The sequence below is a fragment of the Gracilinanus agilis genome, chromosome X (genome assembly GCF_016433145.1).
Source record: "Gracilinanus agilis isolate LMUSP501 chromosome X, AgileGrace, whole genome shotgun sequence".
Taxonomy (NCBI): domain Eukaryota; kingdom Metazoa; phylum Chordata; class Mammalia; order Didelphimorphia; family Didelphidae; genus Gracilinanus; species Gracilinanus agilis.
The window spans coordinates 71,012,809-71,028,756 of NC_058136.1; the positions used below are offsets into that span (position 1 = coordinate 71,012,809).

At 49.4% G+C, this 15,948-nt stretch overlaps 1 protein-coding gene across 1 annotated transcript in view; it reads left to right on the forward strand.

Moving 5' to 3' along the window:
• The first annotated feature begins 9,736 nt into the window (after window positions 1-9,736).
• L1CAM (L1 cell adhesion molecule) overlaps window positions 9,737-15,948 on the forward strand; it is a 23,871-nt gene continuing 17,659 nt past the window's right edge. The window contains exon 1 of the mRNA XM_044682901.1: window positions 9,737-9,791. Coding sequence (XP_044538836.1) covers window positions 9,737-9,791 — 55 coding nt within the window. The remainder of the gene's footprint in view (window positions 9,792-15,948) is intronic.

Sequence of the window (15,948 nt, forward strand, 5' to 3'; positions counted from 1 at the left end):
CAGGCCAGATCCAGAGGCTCCGAAGAGCAGCCCCCAAAGGAGAGGCCTTCCCTGGGGAGATGAGCCAAAGGCAGCCACTGAGGCCCCGGGGACCTGCGTTTCTCACCTGGTTCAGCAGCTCCTGCTCAGCCAGTCTCTCTCTGCTGGCTTTCCATCACCCCATCCAGGCTGGGGCCCAGCTCCGCCCTCCACAGGCCCCCCTGGGAGCAAGGAGGGAGGGACCTGGGACCTGCTCTCTCACACACACACACACACACACACACCTGCCCTGCCCCACCTATTTCCTGTCCAAGATTCCCCAGGCCAGGGGGAGAGGGGTGCCACTGCCACCACCACTGCCATCAAGCTCCCCTGGGCAGCATTGACTGCCCCTCCCGGGCCAGGGTCAGAGACCCCATCTCGGCCCTACTCCTTGGTTTCAGGTGGGGAAACTGAGGCCTAGACAGGGCAAAGGATAGAAACAGGGTAAGAAGTCAGTCCCCCACCTGGACTCCATTTTCTCTAGCATCCCCGCCCCCGGCCCCAAGGTACCGGCACACACAGAGGAGCCTGGGAGGCTCACCCCCTGGGTCTCCTCTCTGGCTCTGGGACTGCTATCAAGCTGAGGTGGCTACCCCACAGCTAATGATGGGAAGAAGGTGTGGTTGGCAGGGGCTGGGGTTGATTCCCCCTAAGGGAATTAGCTTCCTTCTGGGGGGGGGAAGAATTTCAGCTTTCCCAGAATGGACCCAGGCCCCCTCCCTTGCCCTGATTTGCTTTCCTGTGTCATTCCTGCCTCTTTGGCCCTCCCCTCCCCCTCAGAAAAGTTAGGAGCTCAGCCAAGGGGGTGGTAAGGAAGAAGAGAGAGGAAGGCCCCGCTCCCTAGGCCAGAGGAGGCCAGTAACTTGTAGCCATGGCTGTGCACAGCCTTGTCCTCACTGGCCCTTTAAGCAGACTGCTTCCTCTCCACTCGCTGAGTCTGGGAGGGGCCCATTTTCATTTCATTCTAGGAGATGGAGGGGACCTGGCATCAGTTTCCAGCTCCGGGACCTACTCGTCCTGTCCCCTCCCTTGGAGCTCAGCCTCCTTCTCGGGGAAAACACTTGTTCTGAAGCTGTGATCCTGGCAGGTCACTTCATTCCTTGCGCCTCAGTTTCCTCCACTGTAAAAGAGGGGGCTGGGCTTCAGTGGCTTTTAGGCCTTTAGTACGTCCATCCTGTGACCCTCTGGTGATCCAGCCTTAGCATAGAGACCCGTGAGGGAGAACCCCCCTCCTCGTCCTGGCCAACTATTGGTGACCCCGTGGATCATAGTGTCCTTGGGGTTTCCTTGGCAAGGACACAGGAGCCGTTGACCATTTCCTCCTGCAGTGGGTTAAGGCGAACAGAGGTTAAGTCACTTGCCTAGGAACACATGTTGCTAATAAGTGTCTGAAGCCAGATTTGAACTCGGGTCTTCCTAATCCAGAGCCATCGAGCTGCCTCAAAGAAGGACATCCTCATGAGACACACATACAGCTCCAAAATACTCAACTGGGAGACTGAGGTGGGAGAGAGACAAAGCTGGATGGGGAACAACCCCACCCCGGAGACCCTCAGGAGCCAGCCTGGAGCTTCTGAGTCATCTTTGACAAGGCTCTTCTCTATGGCCTCCATGACCTATCATTGCCATATGCTACACATTGCTATATACTCTGTTGTCGGTCCTTGTGGTGGCACTCCCCTGCCTAGATGGCTTCCGAGTCTAGACCCCTTTGAGCAGTTGGAATTGCTAAGAAATGCTGGAAACAGGGCAGCTGGGTGGCTCAGTTGGTAGAGAGCCAGGCCTCGAGATGGGGGTCCTGGGTTCCAATCTGGCCTCAGACACTTCCCAGCTGGGTGACCCTGGATGAGTCACTTGACCCCCATCGCCTAGCCCTTACTGCTCTTCTGCCTTGGAGCCAATACACAGTATTGATTCTAAGATAGAAGATGAGGGTTTAAAAAGAAAAAAGAAATGCAGAAAAGAAAATGAGCCTTCCTAGAAGGCAAGAACAACTTGGTGAGACTAGTGAACAGAGACAGCCATTTATCTCAGATTTACACCACCAGAGTAACCGACAGGGTCCAGATGTGGCTTGCATGTTTTTTTAAACCCTTAACTTCTGTGTATTGGCTCCTTGGTGGAAGATTGGTAAGGGTGGGCCATGGGGGTCAAGTGACTTGCCCAGGGTCACACAGCTGGGAAGTGGCTGAGGCCGGATTTGAACCTAGGACCTCCTGTCTCTAGGCCTGACTCTCACTCCACTGAGCTACCCAGCTGCCCCTGGCTTGCATTTTTTGTAGTTCTTTTCACTGCGGCATCATCCTGGCGAGAAGTGACGTGCTTCCAGGAAGCATCCCCTGTAGGGCAGCCAGAGCTTAAGTGACCGACCTGACTAGGGTCATCCAGCTAGTAAGGGTCTGAGATCGAATTTGAACTCGGATCTTCCTGATTCCAGGCCCAGTGCTCTCTTACCTAGCTGCCTCAATGACATTTCCATGATGATCAACATGTGCTGGGTTGGGCCTGAGATTAGACCATAAGTCTTCGGGTGTGTCTTCTGTGTTTCTTTCACCTGAGATCATTCTAAGAAATGGACATTTCTAGCCCTGGCTGTACCCTTGTGAGTTTGAGAGATGGTTAGGTTCAGAGTCATTGCTGGCGTATTGTTTTCCTAGTTCTGCTTACTTCACACCGGATCAGTTCAGATAAGTCTTCTCATGTTCTTATGTTTGAATTCTTTATATTTATCATTTTCTAACGTCCATTATATTCTCGCACCCCGATTTGTCTAGTCATTGTCCAACCATTAGGCATTTACTTTCTTTTAATCGATGAATCCATTAACAAGAATTTATTAAGAATCTATATGACCTGAAATGAATAACATGGAAATAGATATCAAGTGATAATACATGCGTAACCCAGTGGAATTGCTCGTCGGCTCAGGTTGGGGAGAGGGAAGAGGGGAGAGAGACAACACGAATCATGTAACCATGGGCAAAAAAATCATTAAATTAATTAATTTTAAAAAAGAATCTGTGTGACCCTAGGCAAGTCATTTCACCCTGTTTTCCTCACTTTCCTTATCTGTCAAATTAGCTGGAAAAGGAAATGGCAAACGGCTCCAGTATCTCTGCCAAGAGAACCCCAAATAGGGTCATGGAGAGTTGGACACAAATGAAAAAAAATGGCTGAATGACAGCAGCGATGTGTCAGGCACTGTACTAGGCACTGGTAACTCATAGACAAAAGTGTCCTCAGGGAACTTACATCTATTGGAAGAGACGACATATACGTATATGTCAAATAATCACAAGGTGATTGGGTGCCAGGGGGAGGATAGTAGCAGTTGAGGTGAGGAAAAGCAAAGAAGGTGGAGACCAACGAACTGAGTTTTGAAGGAAAGAAGGGATTCTAAGAGGTGGAGAGGAGAAAGGAGTGTGGACTGTTCTAGGTAGGGGGGAGGCGGTCTGCAGAGGCTTGGGCCTGGAACAGCCTCTGCTGCGAGCATAATAGAGATTCAGTTAGGGAGGAGTTATCTGGTGGCTGTGAGAACCCAGCTGAGATTAGATAACGATTTATGGCTGTTCTCATGATTTCCTCCTGTTCCATTGAGCAGCATGTGAGTAGAAAAGAAGGAGGCAGATGGTGTAGGGTTGTGGTTTGGTGAGGCATGAGCAGCAGTGGGACAAAGAGAAAACGGATCCGAGAGTAGATGACAGCAATGTTGAACCAAGTAACTAGTGGGTGAGGAGACAGAGAAGAAAGCCAAGTGAAGCCAAGAGCCGGGAAAGTACTGGGGGTGGGCTGAGAGTGGGGAGGCTGGCAGTCATGAAGGGGACAAAGAATAGATTCAGGCTGGGTGAGGCACAGGGAAAGATGGAATGATAGGAGATTATGATGGGATAGAGAAATTTCAGAATTCTTGATCATGAAAGTGGAACGTAATGAGGAGATGGAGAGATCCAGGCTTTCCCTGTGTGACTGAGGTGGAGTAAAGGCATAGGTCGTGGGAGTTTGGTAGACTGAGGAACTTGGAGGCTAGAGTGCTTGAGGAAACACCGATGTGAATGCCCAAATATTCTAGTATACGAGCAGGAGTATGGGTAGACAGGAAGATTGGGGAATGGCTGAACAAACTGTGGTCTGTGATGGTGATGGAATACTATTGTGCTGTAAGGAATGATGAATTGCTTGATTTCTATAAGAACTGGAAAGACCTCCATGAACTGATGCAGAGTGAAAGGAGCAGAACCAGGAGAACTTGTACACAGAGATGGATACACTGTGGGATGATCAGAGGTAATTGACTTTGCTACTAATAGCAATGCAGTGATCCAGGACAATCCCAAGGGACTTATGAGAAAGATGCTATCCACATCCAGAGAAAGAACCGTGGGAGTAGATACACAGAAGAAAAACATACAATTTATCACTTGTTTATATGGGCATATAGGATTTCGGGTTTTGGTTTTAAAAGATTACCCTAGTACAAAAATGAATAATGTGGAAATAGAGTTTGAGCCATAATACATGTACAGTTGTCCCTTGTTATATTGTGGTTCACTTATCCTGGCTTCACCTTATTGCAGGTTTTTTAAAAAAAATTTAGTTCTGTATCACTTTTTACTATATCGTGAGATTTTGCAGATGAATACCGTACGGTAACAATGGAAATGCAGTATGCCACTACCACTTGCTCAAGTTTGCCAACGTGAGCTTGTACATGGAACACTATTGGCTGATGAAAGGCGACCAACCACAGTGCTGTGTTCTGTATCCTGGGTTCTGACTGGCTCAGTGATTGTAGCATCGGGTCTGTCTACTTTCCTGCTACTTCTCAGCTTTTCACCTACCACAGTGGGTAGGGTGGGGGGTGGGGGGTTGTATGGAACGTAACTCCCTCGATAGATGAGGGATCACTGTATAATAAGCCAGTGGAATTGCTTGTCAGCTGCAGAAGAGGGGAAGGAAAAGGGGAGAGAGTGAACATGAATCGTGTAACCATGGAAAAAATTTAAACTAAACATTTTTAAAATTTAAAGCTACAAATAAATAAAAAGTAAGCCCCTTAACATGTTTTGTGTGATAATGCATGTCTAACCCAGATTGAGTCGCTTGCCAGCTCCGGGAAGGCGGAGGGAAGAAGGAAAGGAGACGATTCAGAAAACTCATGTGGAAATTTGTTATTAAAATAAAAAGCTCCTTGAGAGCAGGAGTTATCTTTTTGTATTTGTATTTGTATCCCCAGCACTTGGCACAGTGCCTGGCACACTGTTGTTTTCAGCTATTTTTTTTTTAAATCCTCACCTTCTGTCTTGGAGTCAATGCTGTGTATTGGCTCCAAGGCAGAAGAGTGGTAAGGGTGGGCCATGGGGGTCAAGTGACTTGCCCAGGGTCACCCAGCTGGGAAGTGTCTGAGGTCAGATTTGAACCTGTGACTTCCCGTCTCTAGGCCTGGCTCTCCATCCACTGAGCTACCCAGCTGCCCTCTCAGCTATTTTTCACTCAGGTCTAACTCTTCATGAACCTATTTGCAGTTTTCTTGGCAAAGATATGAGTGTGATTTGCCTTTTCTTTCTCTGGCTCATTTTATAGCTGAGGAACTGAGCCAGATAGGGAGAGGTGACTTGTCCAAGGTCATACAGCTAGTAAGTGTCAGAGGCTGGATTTGAACCCAGGAAGGGGAATCTTCCTGACTCCAGGCTCTCTGCTCTATCCACTGTGACGCCTAGTCTTCTTACTGTTCCTGATCCAAGATCCCACTGCCAACCACCCAGTTTTGGTACTCGTGGTCTCCCATGCGTGGAGTGCATTCCTTTTTCACACACGTCACTCAGAATCAAAGAGAGTTTTTTTCAAATATTGAATGTTATTTATTTCATATCATAAAAGTAAACAACATATTTCCCCAAATAACTTTATATACTCGGATTCTTTTTTTTTCTTCAAGAAAACAGTATTTGAATTTTTAAAAATAACAATCGTACTTTTCTTTTTAACATCGGAAACTGCTTTTCATTTTTTCCCTTGGCAAAAAGGAAATTCCTAAGCTGAAACCAGTCAAACCCACTATTAGTTTAACTTGAACTCAGTACGTGAGGATGAAGTTCTCAGGTAAGGGTTATTCTCCAATATCCCTTCCACTAAACACTTGAAGTGGTTTGGTTTAGTAAAACATTTTGAAGCCATCGTTTTAGAACATGGCAGACGTTCCAAGGCACCAAACCGCTTCTCCAAGCAGAAATAAGCTCCGAATAGAAATCCTACGAGCATTACAAAGTATTTAGGAGTCTGAAAAGTGGGGCGTCTCAATGAAGGCTCCTAAGATATAGACAGAAGTGCACTCCGATTCTCCTCTACTTATTGAAAAGGAAAGAAAAAAGACTTCAAACAAAATGAATACCTCTCTACCTCGTCACCACCACCTAAATGGCTCTGGCCAGACCAGAAAAAATCGTCTCCATGGCCAGATTTGCATCTCAGAAAGAAACAAAGGAAAAGGCTTCAAACTAAATTAAAAGCTACCTACCTTACCACTAACTAATAACAGAAATGATGCTGACCAGACAGGAAAAATTGGTCTCCATTGTCAGATTTGCATCTTAAAAAGAAACAAACGAAAACAATCTCTTAAATGAGTCGGCAACTTAGAAAGGACGCTAAAAACGTGAAATTTCAGAAAAGCAAGACCCAAACAGAAAAGCATGATGGGATTGCTTGGTATCAGATCTTATGATGTTGCCCTCTTACAAAATGACAGGCAAAATCATACTTGTTCCTGCATTTTTGCCCACATATGTTACACTGAAAAGGATTTTCATACCCATGACATCCCATATGAATAGTATAAAGGATATTATCTGCAAAGTATGTTTCACAGTGCTGGCAGCTGTACAGAAGCTGAGGGCCCTGAATTGGCAGGACTGGCGCGTTGGACGGGCCGTTGCTTAGGCTGGAAGTACTAGCGTGAGAGCTGCGTTGATTGCCCGAGCCCGCCACCACAGGGTTGTAGTTCCATTGGCTGTATGGTGGCCGAGGCTGGAGATTTGTAGAGGATGAACTCTGAGAATTTTTTCCTTTAAAAAAGATTTTTTAAAAAAATTAAGAACGTAATGAACAGGACCATTTTGATATACTACATAGAAGAGGATAATATACGGACTATGAACCTCTCGAGTGTATTATTTTGTAGAGAATATTAAATTCAACATGATAACAATGGAGTCCCATTTGCCTTGTGTCCCTTTTGGAACTTTCTCCTCTATTTCGTATTTTTCCAATATACCATTGAGTTCTTTTTTTCCCTGTGCTTTCGTTTTGTTTTCCCCCCAACTCTATCATTATCCGCCCTCTCCGCAAACGAAAGCCCACTTTTGTAACGAATGAGTAGAGTCGATCAAAATAGACTCTCCCATTTCTACTTGAGAACATACGTTTCATTTGGCACCTCCTGTCCATCGCTTCCCTGCCAAGAGGTGAGAAACGCGAGTCTTCACTGGTCTTCTGCCATCGTAATTAGACGTTACATTCATCACAGTTATTTTTTCTTTTAAACCCTCACCTTCCGTCTTGGGAGTCAATACTATGTATTGGCTCCTAGGCGGAAGAGTGGTAAGGGTGGGCAATGGGGGTCAAGTGACTTGCCCAGGGTCACCCAGCTGGGAAGTGTCTGAGGCCAGATTGGAACCTAGGACCTCCCGTCTCTAGGTCTAGATCTCAATCCACTGAGCTTCCCAGCTGCCCCCTCATCACAGTTCTTATTTCAAGATTGATTGTTTTTACGTTACTGCATTCACAATATAATTTGTTCTCCTGGTTCTGTTCGACTCAGCTCTCTGGGTCTTTGTTTTTTTACATAGATTTGGACAAGTCTTCCCAGATTTTTTGGAATTGTTTTCTTATTTCTTTTTTTTTTAAACCTTCACCTTCTGTCTTAGAATCAATACTGGATATTGGTTCTAAGGCAGAAGAACGGTAAGGGCTAGGCAATGAAGTGACTTGCCCAGGATCACACAGCTAGGAAGTGTCTGAGGCCAGATTTGAACCCAGGACCTCTGGGCCTGGTTCTCAACCCACTGGGCCACTCAGCTTTCCCCCATTTTATTTCTTAAATTCATAGACCCCAATTTGTTCAGCTGTTCCCCAATTGAGGATTTTTTCCCATTTCTTTGCCATAACAAAAAGAACTGCCATAAATATTTTTGTGAGCATTGGTCCTTTTCCTCTATCCCAAGTTTCCGTTCAGACTCAGATCAACAAAGAAAGAGGAAAAGGACCCATATGTACAAAAATATTTATAGTAACTCTCTCCGTAGTAGACCCAAATTGGAAACTAAGCAAGGAGGGGGATGGATTCCCACCTACTGGAGAACAGCTAAACCAATTATGGTATACGAATGCAATGGAACATTATTGCCCTGCTCCGGGAAATATCGAAGGCAAAAGGAAAGAGAGATGAAAGAGGATGAGATGGATAGATAGTGTCATGGAAACAATGAATATGAGATTGGACAGACTTCAGGAGAGAGTGGAAGATAAAAGGACCTGGGAGGGGGCAGCTGGGAAGCTCAGTGGATTGAGAGCTAGACCTAGAGATGGGAGGTCCTAGGTTCCAATCTGGCCTCAGACACTTCCCAGCTGGGTGACCCTGGGCAAGTCACTTGACCCCCATTGCCGAGCCCTTACAGCTCTTCTGCCTCGGAACCAATACAGAGAATCGATTCTAAGGTGGAAGGTGAGGGTTTTAAAAAAAATAAAATAAAAAAATAAAAGGACTTGGGCATGCTGTGGTCCAAGGGGTCACTGAGAGTCAACTGAACCATTGAACGACAGCGAAAAGTTCAGGCTTTGTTTTGTTTGTAAGTAATGAGGCCAGTTTCCAAGGAACTAGAAAGTCCTCTTTGCTCCGATACAAAACAAAGCAAGTAGAATTGGAGAACGATTCTCACAATCATGGCAAAATTGTAGAGGAAAACAACTTTGAAATACTGTAGAACTTGGATCCAGAGAAAGGATGACCCGGGAGTCCAAGAGATCCGAGTCGCCTCCTGCCAGAAGAGGGATGGACCTTATATACAGAGAGACACATTTTCAGGCACAGGCAACGTGGGGATTTGTTTGGCTGGACTATATGGATTTATGGTGAGGATTTGGAGGTTTTTTCCCTTTTTTTCTTTTTAATTGAATCAATACTCCCATGCTCCTCTTTGCTTTTCATTTTTAAATGTTTCCCTTGGTTTCAGGCTTGGCTCAAACCAAGCATAACATTGTACGTGAAGTTTTTTTCTTTTTTTCTCTTGTACATCTTCACCTTCTGTCTTAGAATCAATATCGTGTATTGGTTTCTAGGCAGAAGAGTGGTGAGGGCTAGGCAGTGGCCTAGCTCTCTCTCCACTGAGCCACCTCGCTGCCCCCCGTGAAACCTTTTTTGATTTCCCCAGCCCAACCCAAACCATCTTCTAATTTGTATAGCTATGCAGTGGGTGGCAGGAGAGGGAGTTGGGCATCGATCACGGCAAGTAAGAGGAAGATGAGGAAGAGATCATCAAGGCAGAGAGTTTTGTAAGCACCTGCTTTGTGCCAGGCACTGTGCTAAGTGCTCTGGATATAAAGAAAAGGCAAAGACCAGCCCCTGCCCTCAAGGAGCTCCCACTCTAATAGGGAAGACAACATGGAAAGGATATCTAGGCAGGGTGAATGGAAGTCTATCTCAGAGGAAAGCCCACGAAGGATGGATAAAGGCCTCTTGTTGAACCGAAAGAAGCCGGGGAAGCCGGAAGGCAGAGGTGAGGAGAGAGAGATGCCCAGGTAAGGGGTGGGAGCGGAGGTGGCCAATAAAAACTCTTCGAGTCAGACATGGAGTGTTGTGTCCAAAGAATGGCAAAAGAAGGCCAGTGTCACCAGGTTGCTTGGATCAGTTGGACAGTCGAGTGGAGGAAGGGCTGGAGTGGGGAGATACCTGTGGCAGAGGATTCCACATGAAGAGGAAGACCCTGAAATCTGGGAGGCACCAGTCGTCTTGGCCACAGGTGTCTCTATGTTTTATTGGTTTGTATCCCTGCTTCCACTGAGGCTGTGTATATTATATCGTGGGAAAGTGTGCCTTAGGCTTCTGAGGGGGATCTTCTATAGCTACCCTTCTTGCTAGGCCATCTTTGAGCCCATCCAGTGTACTGGCTGATCCTTAGAGGGAAGCTCATCAGTAAGGAGCTTTAGGAGTTTAGAGCCAGAGAGTACCAATTGAACCTAGAAAAGAAGTAGTATACGATCCTAGGCAACTCCCTCATCTTCTCTGGGCCTCAGTTTCCTCCTCTATAAAATGAACTGGTTGGGCTCGATGTCCCCGAAATCCCGTCCAGCTCTAAATCTGTGATCCAGTGAGTAATCATTCCCCTGGGGACTTAATCTACTAATCCTTGAGTGCCGAGTTCAGGAGGTAGCTCAGAGGGGCGCCAGACTGCTCTGGGTGCATGTTGTCTCCCCTGACAAAATGGAAACTCTTTAAGGGCAAGGACTGTGTCATTTCTCTCTTTGCACATTCGACTCCTAACATAGTACCTGGTGCATGTTGTTGTTTAGTCACGGCCGACTCCTTGTGAGCCCATAGACCATGGTTACTCGTGGGATTTTCTTGGACAGAATAGTTTGCCATTTCTTTCTCCAGTGGATTAAGGCAAGCAGGGTTAAGTGACTTGCCCAGGGTCATCCGGCTAGGCAGTGTCTGAGGCTGGATTTGAACTCACTAAGATGAGTCTTCCTGACTCCAGGCCCAGCACTCTATCCACTGAGCCACCTCGCTGTCTCTAGGCATACAGAAGTTAAGAGACTTGCTCAAGGTCTCACAGGCCAGAAGTATCTGAGGTTGGATTTGAATTCAGGTCTTTATGGCTCTAGACCCACTGAGCCACAGCTGCCTGGCTACATAGTAGTTGTATAGCTAAAGGTCAATTCACTAACTCACAGCTCTGGCAATGGTGCCATCTTCGCCAACGTGCCCGATCTTCAGAACGGCTTTGCTGGGCTGGCCCCTTAGCTCTGCTCCTCCCTCAGCCGCCAAGCTGTGTTTCGAGTGACGTGTGTGCATGTGGAGGCCCTTGTCCTCCCCGGGGGAAGCCCTCTTCCCTTTAGTCTCTGCTCCAGGGAGAGTGTTTTGAATTTCACCTTGCTCCGGCTTAGTGACTGGAAGCAATCTTTAGTATGTGTCTCATCTTACACCATTTCTTTCCCACCATTCATTGTAAGATTCAATGGCTCACTTCTGTACATTGCGTGTGGGTCCCTCTATTCCATTCTCTCTTGCAATTTTGATGCCAAGGAGGTTGGCGCGCATCGTCACTAGGGGAATGTGGAATCAATACTAAGGCAGAAGAGTGGGAAGGGCTGGGCAATTGAGGTTAAGTGACTTGCCCAGGATCATACACAGCTGGGAAGTGTCTGAGGCTAGATTGGAACCCAGGACCTCCCATCTCCAAGTGCGGCTCTCTATCCCCTGAGCCACCCAGCTGCCCCACTAGGGGAATATTGATATTCACACTGATGGCTTTTTGTGTCACAGCTCAAAGGCAAACCAGTCCATTTTTCCTCTTGAGACCGTCTGAGATCTGTGTCCTAAATGGACCAACTCCATGGGCTGCCCATCCAACTGCGTGACACAGGCTGGACGATAAACATTTTTCATCCATCTGGTTTTTCCTACGTGCATGGGTTAGGCCGATTCATCCTGAGTGACTAAGGAGCTGTACGTGGCTGTCTGTCTCCAGGGAAGCCCTCTTCCCTTTGGACTCTGCACTGAGCGCCCTCCGAGACAGAGGTGGCCATCTCGCGGCAGCATATGTCTCTCTGTTTATACTTAGATGGATCCTGATAATCTGAGGATTGTCAAACAAAATTATCTGGCATGACCTTAACACATGCCTGAGGGCCACGTGGTCCGAGGAGAGCCCTCACCGACTCTAATGCTCTCCGGTAATCAGAGAATAAACATGGATCGTCCAGGCTCACTCAGTCATTTTGTAGGTGAGGAAACAGGGCCAGAGACATGAAGGGACTTGCCTGAGGTCGCACAGCCAAGAGGGAGCAGAGCTGGCATATTGGAAAAGTAATATCCTATTTTTTCCCCTGGCCAACCCATCTGGAGCTTTCTGTCCTCAACAAATGGCTCCCAGTGGGATTCCCCTTATCTTCCTGTGTTATGGAATTATGAGCTGCCTTGGGGAGGGAGGAGGGCCAAGTGGGCCAAGAAGGCTGGGCTCCTCACTCCTTCCTCCTCTCCTCTTTTGAATAAGGGCGAGATCAGCTGACAGTGGTCAGAGTGGCACGGAAGGGAGGACAGGGTTACAGAACCAGAGATCGGCGGAGAGCAGAGCCCCCAGAGCTGGAAGGGACTTGGAGACTGAGTCCATCCGACTCCCTCATTTTCCAGATGAGGAAACTGAGTGGAAAAGATGGCCCAGTGGTTGGAGCACCAGGCCTGCAGTCAAGAAGACTCATCTTCGTGGGTTCAAATGCATCTTCGGACACTTATTAGCCGTGTGACCCTCATCTGTCAAATGAGCCGGAGAGGGGACTGGCCGACCGTTCCGTTATCTCTGCCAAGAAAACCCCAACAACAAATAACTTCTTTCTCCAAAGCCATCGCTCTCTTTTCGTCGTACCAAGTCCGGTGTTCGTTTCCCTTTTACATGTGGCCGTTAATGGAGACATCCCAGCGAAGTGCCTGAGGTGCCATTGGCTTCCTGATTCCCAGTGTGTTGGGCTCTTTTCACTCCTCCATGATCCTACAGGGAAATGTGCAACCGGGTGGCTCAGTGGATTGAGAGCCAGGCCTAGAGATGGGAGACCTGGGTTCAAATCTGGTCTCAGATGCTTTCTGGCTGTGTGACCTTGGCCGAGTCACTTAACCTCTGTTGCCTAGCCCTTACCTTGCCTCTTTTGCCTTGAACCCATCACACCGTATTCATTCTAAGACAGGTGGTGAGGGTTTAAGAAAAGAAAATGTGGGAGGAATGGGGCAAAGAGGGTGGTTATAGCAGGTGAAGTACGAGGGAATGCCTTGGAGTCCCTGCCCATCCTGGGCATCGCTGCCCAATCCTGAACACAGGCCATGCCAACTATAGCCCAGCTGTGGTTCTGAGTCGAATGGAGAGGGCCATTTTCTCTCCCGCCCCATCTTGGGACACGGCATGGGAGAAAGTGAGATCGTCGTGGAAGCCCGAGTCCGATGGGAGCAGGACTAACCCCCTCCCTTTAGGACGTCTCTCCAGTGAAGAGGAGCCACTCCCTCCCCATGGCGGCTCTCCCTCTGTTTTCGGACATCTCGAAGGTGGTCCTGCTTGAAGGGGTGACTTCTGGAGGGGTCTTGTGGGGAGGAGGCCCCTGCCCTCATCCCCCAAGTCAGGCAGGACAGGACCAAAGATTCAGAAAGCTAAGGACTGGAGGGGGGCCTCTTCGATTTTGGCCCTTGTTGCCGAAAAAGAGCTGGGTTGGGTGTAGTCGGGTCTTTAACCCCTTCCCTTCCGTCTTAGGATCAATACTGTGTATCGGTTCTAAGGCAGAAGAGCGGTGAGGGCTGGGCAATGGGGGCAAGTGACTTGCCCAGGGTCACCCAGCTGGGAAGTGTCTGAGGCCAGATCGGAACCCAGACCTCCTGTCTCTATCTGTTCAGGTACATAGCTACTGTGCATCCCTCCCCTCTTGAGGCCTCAGTTTCCCCAGCTGTAAAATGAGGGAGTTGAGCTCTAGAGGGGATGAATGAGTCCATATGGGGAAGAGACTTGTCTGAGTGAGTGAGCCCAGGGTTCGCGCCTCCCAGGACAGACTTTTTTGGGCAGCCCAGGACAGCAGTGGGGAGTTTGAGGGATGAGAATGTCTCCTTGCTGCTCCATGGCCTGCCCTCTGCCCCCTGTCCGTAGGCCGCTTTTCCCTGTGGGCTGGCATGGCCAGCCGGGCCGGGTGACTGAGCGGCAGGGAGGGTCTGGGGGGGCAGGAGGAGTGGAAGAGAGCCAAGCGAGGGAGAGAACATTTTCCATGAGTTCGGGAGCTACTGAACTGTGGCTGGCTTCCTGCCAGAGGCCCTGATCCGGCTCAGATAGGAGGAGAGAAGCCTGCGGTGGCTGGGGGTGGGAAATCGTTAGCCCTTCTGGAGCACCCAGGAGGAACACGCTGCCTTCGCCTTTGGCCAGCACCCTTAGGTGGGGGCCTCGTTGGAATTCCTCAGGCCGCCCCTGGAACCGGAACTTCCCTCTGGGCTGGCCTCGGGCCTGTTTCCCAGCCCCTCGGGGATCTCTGCTTGCCCAGTACTTGGAGACCAAGTGGCTTTCCTTCCCGGGGCGCAGAGATGCTCTTGGCATCCATCTGAGGAGCATTCTAGCTTGGCCTTTGATGCCATTTGAAAAAGTCCTTTTCGGATGATGGGAGCTTGGACAACGTGGCATCCGGGGGCGAGGCCTGAGCTTCTGGCCCTAGCTCTGCCATGAACTTGCTGTGTGACTCTCAGCAAGGCCCTTTCCTTCTCTGGGCCTTAGCTTCACATTTATACAGTGAAGTACTTGGCGTCTGCATGCTCTTCCAGCACTTTGCATGATAAGAGAACTTGGGCTTTCTATTTATGCAATTACTATAGACATGGGCCTAACTCCAACCTGGGTGGCTAGTGGCTAGAGCCCCAAGGCCCGAGTTCAAATCCAGCCTCAGACACTTCCTAGCTGTCTTCACCCTGTTTGCCTCGGTTTCCTCATCTGTAAAATGATCTGGAGAAGGAAATGGCCGAGCACTCCGGTTCCTCTGCCAAGAAAACCCCCAAATGGGGTCATGGAGAGTCCGACACGGCTGAACGGCAGCTCCAGCCCCGTCCCATAGGAGTCTGAGGAGGAAGAAAGGAATCAGGAGGGCCGGTGGGGCTGGGTGGGGGGCAGAAGGTGAAGCCAGGGAGGTGGGGGAGGGCTCTCTGCCCTCCCGGGGAGGTCGCAGCAGCTTTCAGCCTGCAAAGACCAGAAGGGCCGAGTCTCTCCTTCCTGTTGTTTCCTGGGGGCAGCTGGGGAACTATAGCAGGGACAGGGTTGGGCGGGGAGGAGGGGGTGACCTGCGGGGCCCTAGCCTGCCTCTGGCTCAGTTACAGGAAGACTGCCCTGACCTTGGGACTATGGAGCATGGTGCTGGAACCCATTGCGTGTGGCCCTGACTGTGTGTATGTGTGTTGTCTAAGTGTGTTTGTGCATGCACACGTGTGTGCATAGGTGTATGTCTATACAGGTGTTTGGGTATGTTTGCATGCCTGTTTATAGAAGTAGGCTTGTGTGTGTGCACGCACATGCATGCATGCGTGTATAAGCATGTATTGCTTGTGTGTTGTGTGTGTCTGGGTATGTGGGGGGAGGCGCTGACCTGTTTTACTGCTCACCTCCCTCACTTGTCCCCTCCCTCTGGGAATCCTGGGAGTTGGAGGTGGGCAGTGAGTGGGACCTGGGGCAGGCCCCGGCCCAATGCCCCCTGGGTAATTTCCTGCCGTGCCTCCACTGGAGCTTCTCAGGAGGAAAGAAGCAGAGGGGAGCCTTCTCCGGCCCCCCCTGGCCTCATTGAGCACCAGGCATGCCCGTCCAAATGCCTCGTGCCTTCAATCTCCCCATCTGTCCCCCAGGCCTTCCTAGGCCGCTGCCTGCCCGCAGATGAGGCCTCGCTGATGTGGAAGATTACCTGAGTAGGTGGGGTATGCCGGTGGGAGTAGAGCCTCAGCGTTTGGAGGGGGGAGATGGGCCCTTCTTCCCGCCCCCCCAGCCTCTCTGAGCTCCTCTCTCCCAGCGGAGGGCTATGAGGGTCTGCTCTGGGGGGAGGGGCTCCCTCCCCACTTTGCTTCCCAGGCAGGGACTCCAGGAAAGCTGGAGTGGGGGCCATGGCTAAGCGGGTGGAAGTGGGGTAGCCCATCTCCCTTCCCAGAGGCTCTAGGGG